The following is a 14,493-nucleotide window of genomic DNA, read 5'->3' as shown; positions in this document are numbered from 1 at the left end:
AAACAAGAACTACGTGAGATTACAAGCCAAGTAGTCCTTTTCCACCAGTTGCTTCATAGAACTCGGACAGATATCATAATAAGCAGAGGACGAAATTCCTTGCTTGGCCAACACATCAGCCAGAGTGTTTGCTTGTCTAGCAGTAAAGCATAACCTGATCTCCCAATCATACTTTAAAAGATCACGAATTTGTAATAACAGCAGACTAGACGAACAAGGAGGGTTATCTGTAGACAAAGACTCAATCAGAGATTTAGCATCAAATTCAAGTATAACTTTCTTGAATCCAAAATCCCAAGCCAGCTTTAGACCTTCATAGATACCCCAGGCTTCCGCCTCAGAAACACGGCACAGGCCAGTCTGGAAAGAGAAACCCACGATCCAATTACCACTCTGATTTCTAATCACACCTCCGCAGCCAGCTCTATTAGATGGATTTGCAACAGCACCATCCACATTCACTTTGACCCATCCCTGTGGTATATAAATTTTGTATATTCGCTGGCTGGCTATGTAAGCATGGGGTTGAGGCTGGCTATACAAGCGGAAAGGATTTTCCACAAGTTCTTGCCAGCTCCATTCCTAAAATTCCATTTTATCCGGTCTAGTCCTTCATATCTCATGAATCTGCTCCGCATAGGAGGCTTAACAAAATGTTCCATTCTGTGCAGCTTAGCTGACACTTCTTGAACGTACAGGTGCATTGAATCTTCCCCGGCCTCCTCACCGATGCCCATCTTCATGCTGCATCATCAAGAAGCTGTCTTCTCTCTGTCTCTCATGATCAGCTTAGCAGTGTGAACTTTATCATGGAACCTGCAGCTTATTTCATTCCAGTAATTAGAGTTTTGCTCCTCAGATCAGTGCCTGCATTAATTCAAAAAACAATATGTTCTTGACGGAAAAATTACCATCATGGGACTCTCTCCAATTGTATTATAAATCTATCTGTCTCTCCACCAACGATTGGGAACCGTTTGAATCACAAGGTTTATCACTTGAGGTCATAACCGTAAACCTAGTTTAGAGATGTTCCGTGATGCATTTGGGGGCAAGAAATTCACAACTTTCTCGTACATAAAAGTTCAGAAAGGGAAGGAATGGAGGGTGGAAATTGGTGACGATAATAAAGAGGCAGCGAAACCGGAATGGAATGAAGTGGGGCAGCGAGGCAATGGATTGTCATTTTCAATCCAAATTTAATTAATCAAATCAAATGGAACGTCGCATCATCCAAGCTCTGCAACCTATTTTTGCTTCTCTTTCCCTCTTGATCGACTTCATCAACCCCAACATGCGCTTTCCTTACGCCTCTCTCTCTCTCTCCGCATTCATGTAAATTCCACGTTTCTAATTTGATGCAGTCTTCTCCACCCATTAAAAAGGTCTAATTTATTATAAAATTGGCGGTGCTGGGCTGAATTTTAATTTTGGCCGGTGAGGAGGACGCTAACGCGATTGTTTGGGAACAATGGGAGTAATTACTATGCATTAGATAGACATACAGAAATTGATGGCGATAGGTTGACATAAACATTTCAATAAACGTCATTTTCAGGCTCCACATCTGCTCACTTAGGACCGCTTTGGAATTGCGGTAGGATCGTAATTTAAGAAATATAAAGTAATTAGGTGTAAGAGAAACTTAGACTTCCACCCCTATCGTGATATCATCATTTGGACATATAAATATATATATATATATATATATATATATATATATATCCATGGATCCGCTCCTCTTTCTCGCACCTTCTGGTCGCCTGGTAACCTGCATTAACCTGAGGAGATCAGAGCCATGTTGAATAGCCCTCAAGAGTGGCCCGAGCCTATAATCCGCGTTCAATCCTTATCCGAAACCTGCTTCGACTCAATTCCTGACCGGTACATTAAGCCTCCTTCTGACAGGCCTTCCTTTTCTTCTTCTTCTGCTAACGATGCTAACATCCCTGTGATCGACCTCGCTGGTCTATACGATGTCGACGTCAACCCCGCCACACGAACCGCCACACTGGCCCGAATCTTAGAGGCCTGCAGCGACTGGGGCTTCTTCCAAATCCTGAACCACGGGGTTAGCCTCGAGTTGATGGACGCCGCCAGGGATACATGGCGCGCCTTCTTTCACCTGCCCATGGAACTCAAGCAGCAGTACGCTAATTCCCCGAAAACGTACGAAGGCTATGGAAGCAGGCTAGGAGTGGAGAAGGGTGCTATTCTGGATTGGAGCGACTACTATTATCTCCACTACCTTCCTCTGTCCTTGAAGGACTATAACAAATGGCCTCATCTGCCTACCGGCTGCAGGTGAGTGTTTGATGAGTACGGGAGAGAAGTGTTGAGGCTGTGCGAGAGGCTGATGAAGTTGTTGTCCCTAAACTTGGGATTGGAAGAGGATTTCCTTCAGAATGCGTTCGGAGGAGAAGAGATAGGGGCGTGCCCGAGAGTGAATTATTACCCAAAGTGCCCAGAGCCAGAGTTGACGCTGGGGCTGTCGTCGCACTTCGACCCGGGAGGGATGACTGTACTGCTTCCGGATGACCAGGTGCCGGGTCTTCAGGTTCGCAAGTCCGGTGACTGGATCACAGGTGAAGCCTCTTCCGCAAGCCTTTATAGTCAACATCGGAGACCAAATCCAGGTGCTTCTCTCTCTCTCTCTCTCGCTAATGAATCAGCCGTCACACATTACCAACGAGTGTTTTCATTTGTCGCTTTTAGAAAGAATAATATTAGGCTTCTGCGCAGCGAAGATCAGGGCATGAAAGTACGTGGCATTAGCAGGACTCTTTACCATTTGATTGAAAACGATCTTAATATTAAAAATGCTGAAAAATCAGCGCTCACGCACTCATATATAATTAGGGTGGATAAGCATGTGGCCAATTGGAGAATAAATGGGAATTAGGGATAAAGTTTCGGGAATGATTACGAGTTGCTTATATCTATCATTTATACAGGCTCAATTTACCCTTCCAGCCTATTGAAATATCGAATTTTCAAACTACCATGGCCTGAGCCTGACCAGATGACAAACGTAGAGGGGAATATATGGACAGGGCATGAAGATGACAGGTTTAGGCACCCCTAGCATAATACTCCTCCGGTCCTTAATATAAGACTCGTTTAACTAATTTGATTAGATTAAGGAAGTTAGGTAAGTTGGTTAATTATGAGAAAAGTGACACATTTTTCCTAAAACACCATAATCATCTTTCTTAATACCTCATCTCCCTCTTTTATTTGATTATGGTTGAGGGAGTATCCATAGGGGTAGTTTAGAGAAAATTGATAAATATGATAAATGGGTCTTATATTTAGGACCAAACCCAACTCAATAATTGGGTCCTATATTAAGGACCGGAGGAGTAATAAATAAAAAAATTCAGGAAAAAATGCTTAAAATATTTGCATGCATGTCTTGATCCTTTATATTTGCCGTTTAGATAATAAATACCAATTTTATTACCAAAAACATTAACTACCAATTTTATGTGCTTGTTTTGTAATAAAGAATATCTATCAACGTAATTTTCTTTAAAAAAATCATCATCGATATATATAATAAAATTTGTAGATAGCTAGGAACCATACATTTCATTGATTACGATGCCATTTTCGTACTTCGATCAACTTTGGCCCCCCATTAGTATAAATCAGTCATAATCTCCTGTCCCTTAATATGCATTAAATGAACTCCCACCATATTATATTTGGGTTTAAAAAATATACATTAAAAATGCATTAATTAATAATTTTCCATAGAACAACCCTGGAGGACTGAGAGCGGAGCTGTATATATGTACAAGTCGAGCGAAATGTGTACAACTAGTAAGCAGTGATGTGTGGGCTCGAGCACAACAATTAATTAATTAATACATGAAATCAGCAATTAAGCTCGACGCTATGTGGAGTGATTAGTGTATAGTTTGCAGGCATACATATATATATGTATGTATGTATGTTAGAGTGATTAGTTGGAATTGATTAAGGGCGATATATATATAAATAGATATATTGTGATGTGATTGGTGAAGGTAGTAAGCAATGCAAGGTACAAGAGCGTGGAGCACAGAGTGATGGTGAACTCCGACAAAGAGAGAGTTTCACTTGCCTTCTTCTACAACCCCAGGAGCGATATCCCCATTCAGCCGGCCACGGAGCTGCTTACGCCGGAGACGCCTCCTCTTTACCCGGCCATGACGTTCGACGAGTACAGGCTCTTCATCAGATTGAAGGGACCACGCAGGAAGTCTCAAGTAGAATCTTTGCACAGTTCAACTTCATCCCGCCACACAACGCAACAATCCCTCTTAATTACCGTATTATTAATTGGACACCCTGCAGCCTGTCTCGTTCTCATGCCTCCTCCTAATATATATATAGACAGAGAGACATGCATGTGCTTTCTGTGAAAGGGAGATCAGAGATGCTCTTTATTTCATGTCAAATTAATACTGCCACGTTACACTTCACCTATAAATACAGTCGTTTCAAAATCGATGTATTGATGATGAGAATCGTGTCTTTTGTATCTTGAAAGAAAGGCACTTATCGGATCTTGCTGTCTTTTTCAACTATTAATTTTAATTTAATCTCTTTATATTTTAGGGAAAACTGAGGATCGGAATAATCCTCTATTGAAAATTTTGTTGGTGAGAAAGGCTTGAATCATAGTACTGATGCTTACCGTGTATGATACTCTCTCTCTCTAAAAATTTATCAGGTCTTTTTTTACTAGTAAAATTTTTTGGGTCAAAAACTTTTTTCTCAAATTTAATTTCCTGATATTTTATTAACTCGTATTTATGCTTGTCTGGTTTGTTCGATGGAATTTAACCAGCGATGTTCAAAAACTGTGCATTGGTGTCGAAAGTCACAAACTGTGCACTACTCTACTACATATAGTAGCATTGAGGTTCCTCTTGTGACTTAAAAATTGTATTGGTCTTTAATTACGAGAGGCGAACATACAGCTTTCTGCCTAATCAAGAGGCTAATCGTGTGGTCTCACGTCAGTGCTGAGTCACCCCCTAATAATCAATAATGATGACTCTTTTGGTTTTATTTATAAGTCATTTTCAATATGTTTCATACAAACTAAAAAAAACATTAAACTCCATTAACTCTTATTTAAAATTTAACAACTTTTTGACTTTATCCCTATTTAATATATATTATACCTCATATAAACAAAGTCAATACAATAATAAATAAAAGATAAAACTGTATATCTATATAAACAGTTTCTCTCAATGCCCTATAAATAAGACAAAAAAATCTTCTCTCTTTATCCTATAAATAGGAGCAGAGGAGTATTTGTTACTTTTAAGTTGGAGTTCAAAAATTAGTGCACATTACATCATAATAATAGTTTTAAGTAGATGATGGATTCTAATGAAATCTGTAATACTCCTTCCATTCATGATACACAGGTCCTTTTCTTTCAAATTAGCTAGATCCAGAATGTAGGTTTCTGATTTGAAATTATTTAAAGCATTTGATTTTTGTTTTCCTATTTGGACTTTTAATACAATTAAACTTTGTAAGTAATTAATGTAGTATTGTTTTTTTTTTTTTTAAGGATATGTTTGTAAAACTTCACAAGTCTTTTTTATCTGTCTAATATTATAACTACGACTTTTCAGCTAATTTTTTTATGCGACCTGAGGTGACTAAATTAAACATGTTTCCATCACATCTTCGCTATATGAACCATAGTCCGAATTTTGCCAGGAGTTTAATATAAGTGACATTTTCTATGTGATATGAGAAAATGTCTCTACTCTAGTCACGTTAGTTAATTAGCTACGCTTGTAAACAATTAAAAGATGAAAGTGACGAGTCACACACACACACACACATCCAATTCGGGATATGGAAGCTGTTATCAATTATTTGGTCTGCTTGTTTTGATATTCTTGTACTCCTCCGGTCCTTAATATAGGACCCAATTGTTGAGTTGGTTTTGGTCCTAAATATAAGACCCATTTCTTATATTTATCAATTTTCTCTAAATTACCCCTATGGATACTCCTCAACCATAACCAAGTAGAAGAGGAAGATGGGGTATTAACAAAGATGATTATGGTGTTTTAGGAAAAATGTGTCACATTTCTTATAATTAACTAACTTACCTAACTTCCTTAATCTAATCAAATTAGTTAAATGGGTCTTACATTAAGGACCGGAGGAGTAATTAAGTATTCCATTTTTTATCAGACAATGTTGTCTTTTAAATCAGACAAAGATAAACTGACAGGAAATTATCCTGGGATATTTTGGTTAGTTCATCCTGGGATAAAGAATAGCCCAATATGTTGCACTTGTATGTGGGAAAAACTTCATAATTGGTATAAATTTCGAGTGTGGTGTTATATAAGAAATCAGTCATATTACTCTCCGCTTATGAATTACAATACTGCATAGATATATTAAAAATATTGATAATATTTATATAGGAGATAAATAACATATCAACGCTGACAGCCCGTGTTATATGTAAATTTAAAAATAAATATTAGAGTGCTATTTGCTTCATTTCTCTTGTATCAAAGAAAAGAAAGCAACAGAAGTTAGGTCTAATGGAAGAGGCTAATCATTCACAACATGATGAACCAAGATTTGAATATCTGCTAAAAGAGGTGTCTATATTTTATATCTGATAGTGTTTTGAATAGGATTACTTCTAATAAAAAGATACCTGTTAAAAAAAAAAGGGATCAAACATGGCTGTGAGGGGACGGCCATGTCAATGTCCAGTCGTTCAGGGCATGGCATCAGGAAAAGCAATTACGGTGTTTAGCGAGAAATAAAATTTTAAAATTATTTTTTAATCTAATTAAATTAGTTAAATATACTTTATACTAAGAATCAAAAGAGTATTTTAGCTTCCCATTTATACAGTTGGATCCACAAATATAAAACACTTGTCGGACTGTGTCGTTCAAAAGTCTTACGTGATATATACCGGTATTGAAGAAAAATCTCATAAAAATAATTAAAATTACCAAATATCAGGTGAAATTTGGTAACAGTATTTTAATAGGTTTTAAGAAAATTAAACTTACAAATAACAATATATTTTTTGTAGAAATTTTTTATTTAGAACCTAGTGATTTTAAAAAATTTTAGGATTCTCCCTAGTATTAATTATTTTTTCAAAATTTGTGTGTGTGAAAAACGTGTCTTTTTTTTCACCGAAAAAAATATAATATGATTCGCTAATAAAATGTGCATCAGTTGAAAAGAACATGACTGAAAAAAAAAAAAAAAAGGAAGTTAACTCATTTATACAGGCATCTCTGTTAACAATGGAGTTACCTCGACTTTTGTAAATAAATTGGAAAACAAAGAAGAACACGTGATTAGTTTGCTCAGTATAGGAAACCTGAGAAAAGACAACGCGGGGAAGATTCTGCTGTTCCTCTTCTCCTGTCAGAAGTTTTACCCTTTTGGACCTTTTCCAGTTCCCATTGAATTGAGCTCTCACCCTTCCCATTCGATAAATACTAGGAAGAGAATTCCCTGCCAGATGTGCATTGACTATAAAACCCACACAACTTTCTAGAAGTAGATAATAACACAGACGCTAGTGACGGAATACATATATATTTATACAGCTACATCGCAGAGAAACAAAACCCAATACAATTATGATTGGGATTTTAAGGCTAAATTAGGTTCGCTATTTGCTATTGCTACATGCTTGCTTTTACATCCATGTGGAAAAGACCACATTTTCTAGAAGCAATCAGTCTATAAGCACTTTCGGGGGAAGGTATACGCCTGAAGCCTGATCCTGACATGTGCCAAGTTTCACAATGAAACTAGCACCAAGGTTGTACCTTTTCAGTAATTCAGCAAATGCTCCACTCAGAACTTGGTCTGCCCAATCCTCCACCTCTGTGTCCCTGTCTGAGACATATGCAGCTGCAAGTAGTTGTTCCATGGCTTCTGCCTCGATCTGTAGCGCACACTCAGATCCAAAAATTTTGTGGAAGTTCCTTCTGATCACTTTAAGCAACCTGTCTGCAAGTATATCGAAATTATAAGGTTTAAAAACAACTGTTTCATCGACCTGGTCATACAAATTTTGGAGCCAGAGGTTTTGGTTCGCAGTTGAGACGTGCTCGTAATTTTCACCATCCATGTGTTGCATCTCATTCTGTTCAGCTGGAAGATTTAAATCCAACACCCAGTTTGATGCTGTATGAGCCCTCTTAGCGGTATCTGAAATATCAGGTTGATAGTGAAACTCGCTGATGTCACCAATCAATTTTCTTTTATTTACAAAAACTATATTTGGAATGGGAATAGTCTCTGCAGAATTGCTAACTACAGCGAGGCTTTGGCTTCTAAGGTCTCCAACCAGTTGCTCGACTTTTAACTTGATTGCCCCACCTTTCGTCCCTAATATTCTCTCCTCAGAGTAATTGGAAGACTCCCTGGTCGGGATGCTATCATTTTGGCTAACTGGAAAAGATGTCACGAATATTGAGTTGTTCACACCAACTTCTCTTCCATGCGAGTCAGTAAGCTTTCCGGTCGTGATGGCCTGAGACAAGCTATTTTGAGCCAGCATATCAGCCTTGTCTACATTTTCCAGGAAAACTACAGACAATGGTTTCTTGGACAGCTCCCGCACAATAAAATCAAGAGTAGTCTTCCCTCTGAGTTTCACATCATATCCTTTCATTTCTTCTGAATTTAGATCCACAAAAATGAAACTTTCTTGGCTTCCACACAAAAACTCAGCCAAAGAAACAGCAATTTTCTTTTTACCATGCCTATCAGGTCCCACAAAATTCATCCATATGTCCCCTCTTTGAGTTGCTTTCTGGTGTTTGCCTGTTTTTGCTTGGCAGCAAACTAGCGTCCTAATGATAGCATGCAAGGCTTCTTCCTGCCAGCCAACCCTTTTCAAAAGAGACTGGAAAAGAACTTTGGGATTTCTCAGGTCAGCTCGTCCACCATGGTCAAAACTTGAGCAAGATGAAGACAGGGTTGCGCGCTGGAAAGCATTTGGATCAAACAGATCAACATTCAGAATTATGCGTTCGCCAGTAGTTCTTTTAGTTATGTTGGTGGTGCGGGAAGAGCATAATCCCAAGCCTAGGTCCGTGGTTACAGATGAAGGAGACATTTGACTACCATTACACGTACTTGAGTCGGACGTGTTGCATGATCTAAGGTCACCTGACTGGAGATCTTCAGCTTTCCGGAACATCTCCGAGAGTCTTGACGAGAATTTCTGCTTGGAGACAACAGAAAAAGGACTGCCTGATTGTGACGTAAAAACCATGTGCTCACCGTCGGGCACTCGTGAATTCAGATCGATGTTCTCAATTGCTGACGCATCAGTAATCTTGCCGCTGTGATTGTTGTCCACATCTGTCTTCTTGATGTCTCTGCATTCAAAACCCACGACAGTTTGACAAGTATTTTCATCACGGGGTTGCTGGACATGGTGCCTGCGTGTCTCGTCCACTTCCTTGGGTGGCCCACGTTCATTCGTAACCCGCACAACGCCATCATCCTTGGTGGTCTGCACTGAACGGAACAATAGCGGTTTTACACTAACAAAAACGGAAACAACTTTATGCAATGCAAAAAAAGTATATATACATATATATATATATATATATATATATATATAAACCATGCTCTCGGCCGTCAACTTGAGAAATGTTACGCTAACAAACGATCTTAGAAGGAATTCCTATTGGACACGAAGGTCAATTCACGACAATTATATGTTTATGCATCCCATACCAAAACCTTCAGCAAGCAAATATTTTCTTGAAGACTTTCAGGCCATGTTACTCGACATAACATTTATGATATCCTTTTAAAACTGCACGGAGCCTCATTCTGGCAAATGTCAAGTTAGCAAAACATGGGGCTCAGGGAACGGGCAGAATAAAGATAAACAGCAGCTCCAAACCAACCCCAAATTAAGATTGGCAGTAGGATTTAGGGTTAGTAAATAACCACAGTCAATGAAAAAAGAGAAAATTTCTCAAATGTTTAGGCTTAGCACAGTTGACATATATGAGTGCTGCAGCGCACACCTTCGTATTCAATGGTTTTGCTGAGCCAAGGTCAGGAGTCCGCAGCCACGGAGGAAATGATCGGCAAGAGTCAGGAAATGAAACAGAAAATTTTTCCTCTGAAGCGGCAACCGCGTCTTGTCGAAACCTTTCGCCACATTGAAGGCAATGGGGGATAGAATAATACGAGCAACTTAGTGGACTTTCTAAGTCAGAAGGTGAAGGGAAAAGGCCACCAAATGGGACGAACGAATCCATTAAGCTGTAAATATTATATATAAAAAGAATTCAGTCACGACAAAATAGGCGCATGACAGTAATTGACCAAGTTCAGAGTGATCTTAATCTTAATCTTATATATACACGTATTCTTGCCAAAAAGCGATCTTTATTTAATTTACTATCAGAGGAGTTCGCATTCAAAAATGTATCGGCATAGGCCGCCGCATATCTCGTTCGGAGCCAAAAACTATTACTTCTGTTCTGTCTATAGATCAGAACACCAATAAATTGCCCCGTATCGTCTTTTTTCCATTTTCCTTTCGGTGGAAATAAGAATATAGATACAAAACTACCGACACATGAGAGACCATAATATACACAAAAGACACGAGGACAAAAGAAAACACACACGTGCATCTACGTATACAAATTGATTAACAGACGGCTGGCCTGACTCCTGAGCCTGACCTTGGGAAGTTGTTTATTTACTATTTAGTGACGTAAAAGGACACACAAAATCAGGCCAAGTTCCAAGACAAGGTTCAGATGAATTCGGGAACAAAACAGAAGGATATTAAAGATATACTTACACGATATGAACCACTTACCTTGATCTGGGCTTCTGATATGATTCGGCCATGGAAGGCCGAACAGAGGTGATGGGTAGAAGCTGCAAGTCCCAGTCCCTTTCGACGGATGGAAATTTACCCACAAACTTCAAATAGCAATCATAGCTCGCTGCCGCACCCATCAACCAAAACTTCCCATAATTGAGCTCCAACAACTTTCCCAATTCGCCAACAACATAGCTCACTGCTTCACCTGAGGCTTTCTCGTTCACAAAACACTTCAAGTCCCCGAAATTCACCACTAAACCAGGTCCTACACACTGCTCTACCATTTGGCCAATCTTCTTCAATTTCAAACTCATAGCCTTCTCATCGCAATTCTCTGCAACAAACTTGGAAATATCTTTTCCTATGGATATCACGTGCAACCCACATAATTCTACAGGCAAAATACCATCCTTTCGTTTATCTATGACGTCTGTGAAACTCCGAAGAGCATCACACGCGCATGCACCCAGAAGCAGAGGATTCCTGCCTCTGCCTCTGGAGAGCACCTCTCCTATTCTTTTGTAGTTCTCGTCCCCGTCACACAACCCAGACGATCCGGCAAATGGAAAGGTGAAGCTCCGACGACCCGGATCCGGATGCTCCGTTAAGTTGCAGAGGAATATAGGAGGGCCTCTGGAGCGCGAATAGCGAAGTAGCTGCGGGAGAGGGCGAAGAATAGCGAGCTTAATTTCGGGGCTTCGGAAACCCGCTTCTCCGAACACCCGGCTCACAACGGGGTCGTCAAGTATCGACAATATCAATTGCTGAAGTTCGACTTTCACGCAAGAAACTGAAGAGGGCTGCTGTGAGATTTGATGGTAGAGATGGAAATTCTCGGGCTGTCTCCTTTGGTTCGCTTGAGAACGCTTGATGGCAGCCATGAAAGAGTTGGAAACAGGCGGGTCGTCGGCTACTGGGGCCGAGGGGACACGGTCCAGGGACACGCTCAGGCATAGCTCCAGGGCTTTGAATTGCAGGCGAGACGAGTAGGAAGAGCTCCGGGAACGCCCGCAGGCGTCGCGAAGGATTGAAGACGGCAACGAAAGGAGAGCGGAGACGGCATGGAGTGAAGTGGTTTGGGCATGTCCGCGGCGCCGAGCCACAGCGACCGCCTCGTCGAGCGCGTGAGCTGCCTCCGAAGTTAAGCATTGCCTTGCTACTCCGACGGGGGTAGGCATCGCCGGGGTTCATGTATCGCCACGAATTTGTTGGAAAGAAAAATTAAATTAAAAATGGAAAACTGGAGAATTGGCAGTCCCAGCTTGTTTACTGAGGGAAAAGAATTTTTTTTTTATTAGAGAAAAAAGGTGGGAATTAGGTGTTGGGGGGTGGGGGCTCCAAATTCGCATATATAGATATAATAATGGTGGAGAGGGGAGGAGTGGAGATGGTGGGACCCATGGAAGAAGACGGCGCCAAGGAGCAGATGTGAGGAGCGTTACAGAGAGAGAGAGAGAGAGAGAGTGGTTAGTGGTAGAAAGGAAGAAGAAGAGTGGGCGAGCAACGGTGAAGGAACACAGATTCTACATTGGCAGAGATCTTTTTCTGGGTCTCACTCTGGGAGGTTTAGTTGAGCATCAATATGTCGTCGTCGTCGTCTTTATCGCAATTGTTTCTTTTCTGAGAGAGAAAGAGAGAGATGCTGCGTCCACTTACTTTCCGCGGTCAACGTCACTGTCTGCTTACGTGTTATCATAGGAGTATCATTTACTTTTCACCTTATTATGATCATTATTATTATAACAATAGTAATCTGTTTCTTTTCCTCTCTTTTCTGCAACCCCCCGGGGGGTCCCCTCCGTTTCTTAGCCCTTAATCGTGGTTTGCGATCTTAACACTGCCAGGAGTCGTGCGGCATTTGTGGATGCATGATGATCACAGTATCATCTATATCAAGTTTTTGGGCCAAATTTTATTTTATTTTTCGGTAAAAAATATTTTAAGTTACAGATACGATGGTTTTCGTTTCCCTCCAGTGCGTCAACACTTTAACACACTGCAACAAAACAAAGGAAAAGAGCGAAGTCGGATATATAACAGAGAATAAGCGAGGATGAGAATATTGAGAGGTCATGGATCGCCATCCTCCTGTGTTTTTGTGCTGGGTGTTTTGCTTTGCGGCAGCACTGTACTCTTCTAGGCTTCTAGCTCAAGTATATAAAATTGGAACGTACTCTTTCGGTCCTAAATATAAGACCTCTATACTAGTGTGTATAAGTAAAGGGTCTTATATTTAAGACTGAAAGAGTAAAATTTATTTCCCTTTCTTTTCTGGTTGCTTAGACGGATTATAGCCTGGTGAGCTTCTGTGATCGTTTCTTCTTGTTTTGATGTGTGCCCGCTCAAAATCGATGACAATATATATGGCATCCAAGTAGATACCCACAGCGCCCTCCGATCCCCGCATCCCGAACAATGCGCGCGCGCGCGCGTATGCTCATCATCATCAACTCCGAAGACAAGTGGGCATATACGTAATTTAGTTTGCTGCGACCCCAGACCGTGTCACTAAGGTAAGGTAATTGACATATTATCATGAATCATGTATTTTCCTGTGAATAAAATTGCGTATATATAACTGGTAAATGAAAGATATTTTGATTTTTAGAAGGGGAAATTAAATAATATGCAATTTTAATTATCAAAATTGAATTTTTGTCTCAGGGTTTTGATAACAAGAAAGCGGGACATAAGTTTCTGATAAGGAAAAGAATAGTGAAGTTGAGTGGAATGTAACAGAATGAGGGAGCAACAAATGGTAAACTGAGGGGATGGGTGGATTGGATTGAAGGTAACTAATTATAGTGGGGGGATCGGTATTGGGGGGATGATTGGAGGGCGAGACGTGAAAGAATATAATTCAACCAGGCCAGGGAGGGGCACGACATTACTAGTAAGAAACGAGATGGGTGGGGAATAATTGCAGCAGGGAAGCATTAGATGGTGGTGATCATGCAGTGCACTAATCAACACAGATATACTCCATTATGGAAGTGGGGGTGGGGGTGCATCCTTCATTCCATATCCCCATTTACTGTCCTAAAAGTTACCTTTTTGCGCCCGACATCTTCCATTTTACACCATCACGCTATTGCTTACTAACTATCTTCACGTAAGACTTGGTTATTGAGTTAATTTGGTTTATAAATAGAAAACATATTTATCATGTTTATTAATTTTTTAAAATTATTTTTATTGATACCCTTTCAATCATAGAAAAATATTAAAGATGATGATTATAGTTATCTTAAAAAAATGTGCTATACTTTTTATAATTAAGCAACTTATTTAATGTTTTTAAACTAATCAAATTATTTAAATAAGTCTTGTGTCAATCAAGGAAGAGCAGATCACTGCACCAAAGTATAAGTATACTTAGGAAGCTGATCTGATCCGATCTCGGTTGTTTTATTTGTTTAAAAAGAGAACGAGTGGGAGAGAAAAAGGAGGGAATAGTGGGAGAGTGGGGGAGGTGGGGCTGGAGAAGCATCGGCGACCCGCCATCCCATTGCTTTCCACTTCTTTTCTACTTTTTTTGTGATGAATAATGGGTGAACGAATGGTGCCCCCACACGAGGCACAGCAAATAAAAGGTCCTCGATGTGACT

General features: G+C 40.0%; 1 protein-coding gene and 1 pseudogene across 1 annotated transcript; one reads left to right on the top strand and one right to left on the bottom strand.

Moving 5' to 3' along the window:
- Positions 1-1,792: 1,792 nt before the first annotated feature.
- On the top strand, positions 1,793-4,447 carry LOC114748450 (probable 2-oxoglutarate-dependent dioxygenase At5g05600; annotated as a pseudogene).
- Positions 4,448-7,535: 3,088 nt separating this feature from the next.
- On the bottom strand, positions 7,536-12,522 carry LOC114748448 (protein SMAX1-LIKE 8-like). Its single transcript, XM_028936846.1, has 3 exons — positions 10,877-12,522; positions 10,068-10,308; positions 7,536-9,541 (listed from the first exon to the last, which is right to left on the bottom strand). Exons 1-3 carry the CDS (start codon positions 12,061-12,063, stop codon positions 7,748-7,750), a joined length of 3,222 nt encoding a protein of 1,073 aa, XP_028792679.1. The 5' UTR covers positions 12,064-12,522; the 3' UTR covers positions 7,536-7,747.
- Between the last annotated feature and the right edge of the window lie 1,971 nt (positions 12,523-14,493).

Source organism: Neltuma alba, unplaced genomic scaffold, assembly GCF_004799145.2.
Source record: "Neltuma alba isolate B1F8T4 unplaced genomic scaffold, ASM479914v2 tig00005722_pilon, whole genome shotgun sequence".
NCBI lineage: Eukaryota > Viridiplantae > Streptophyta > Magnoliopsida > Fabales > Fabaceae > Neltuma > Neltuma alba.
The sequence above is the reverse complement of the archived record's forward strand: the minus strand, read 5'-3'. Positions and strand labels throughout refer to the sequence as shown.

What these genes read in the sequence shown, in the direction of transcription:
- LOC114748448 (XM_028936846.1), bottom strand. Translation starts at nt 12,063, where the DNA reads ATGCCTACCCCCGTCGGAGTAGCAAGGCAATGCTTAACTTCGGAGGCA. An exon ending in TATCAGAAGCCCAGATCAAG is followed by an intron (nt 10,309 to 10,876) that starts GTAAGTGGTTCA and finishes TAATATTTACAG; the next exon opens with CTTAATGGATTCGTTCGTCC. An exon ending in CAAAACCATTGAATACGAAG is followed by an intron (nt 9,542 to 10,067) that starts GTGTGCGCTGCA and finishes CGTTCAGTGCAG; the next exon opens with ACCACCAAGGATGATGGCGT.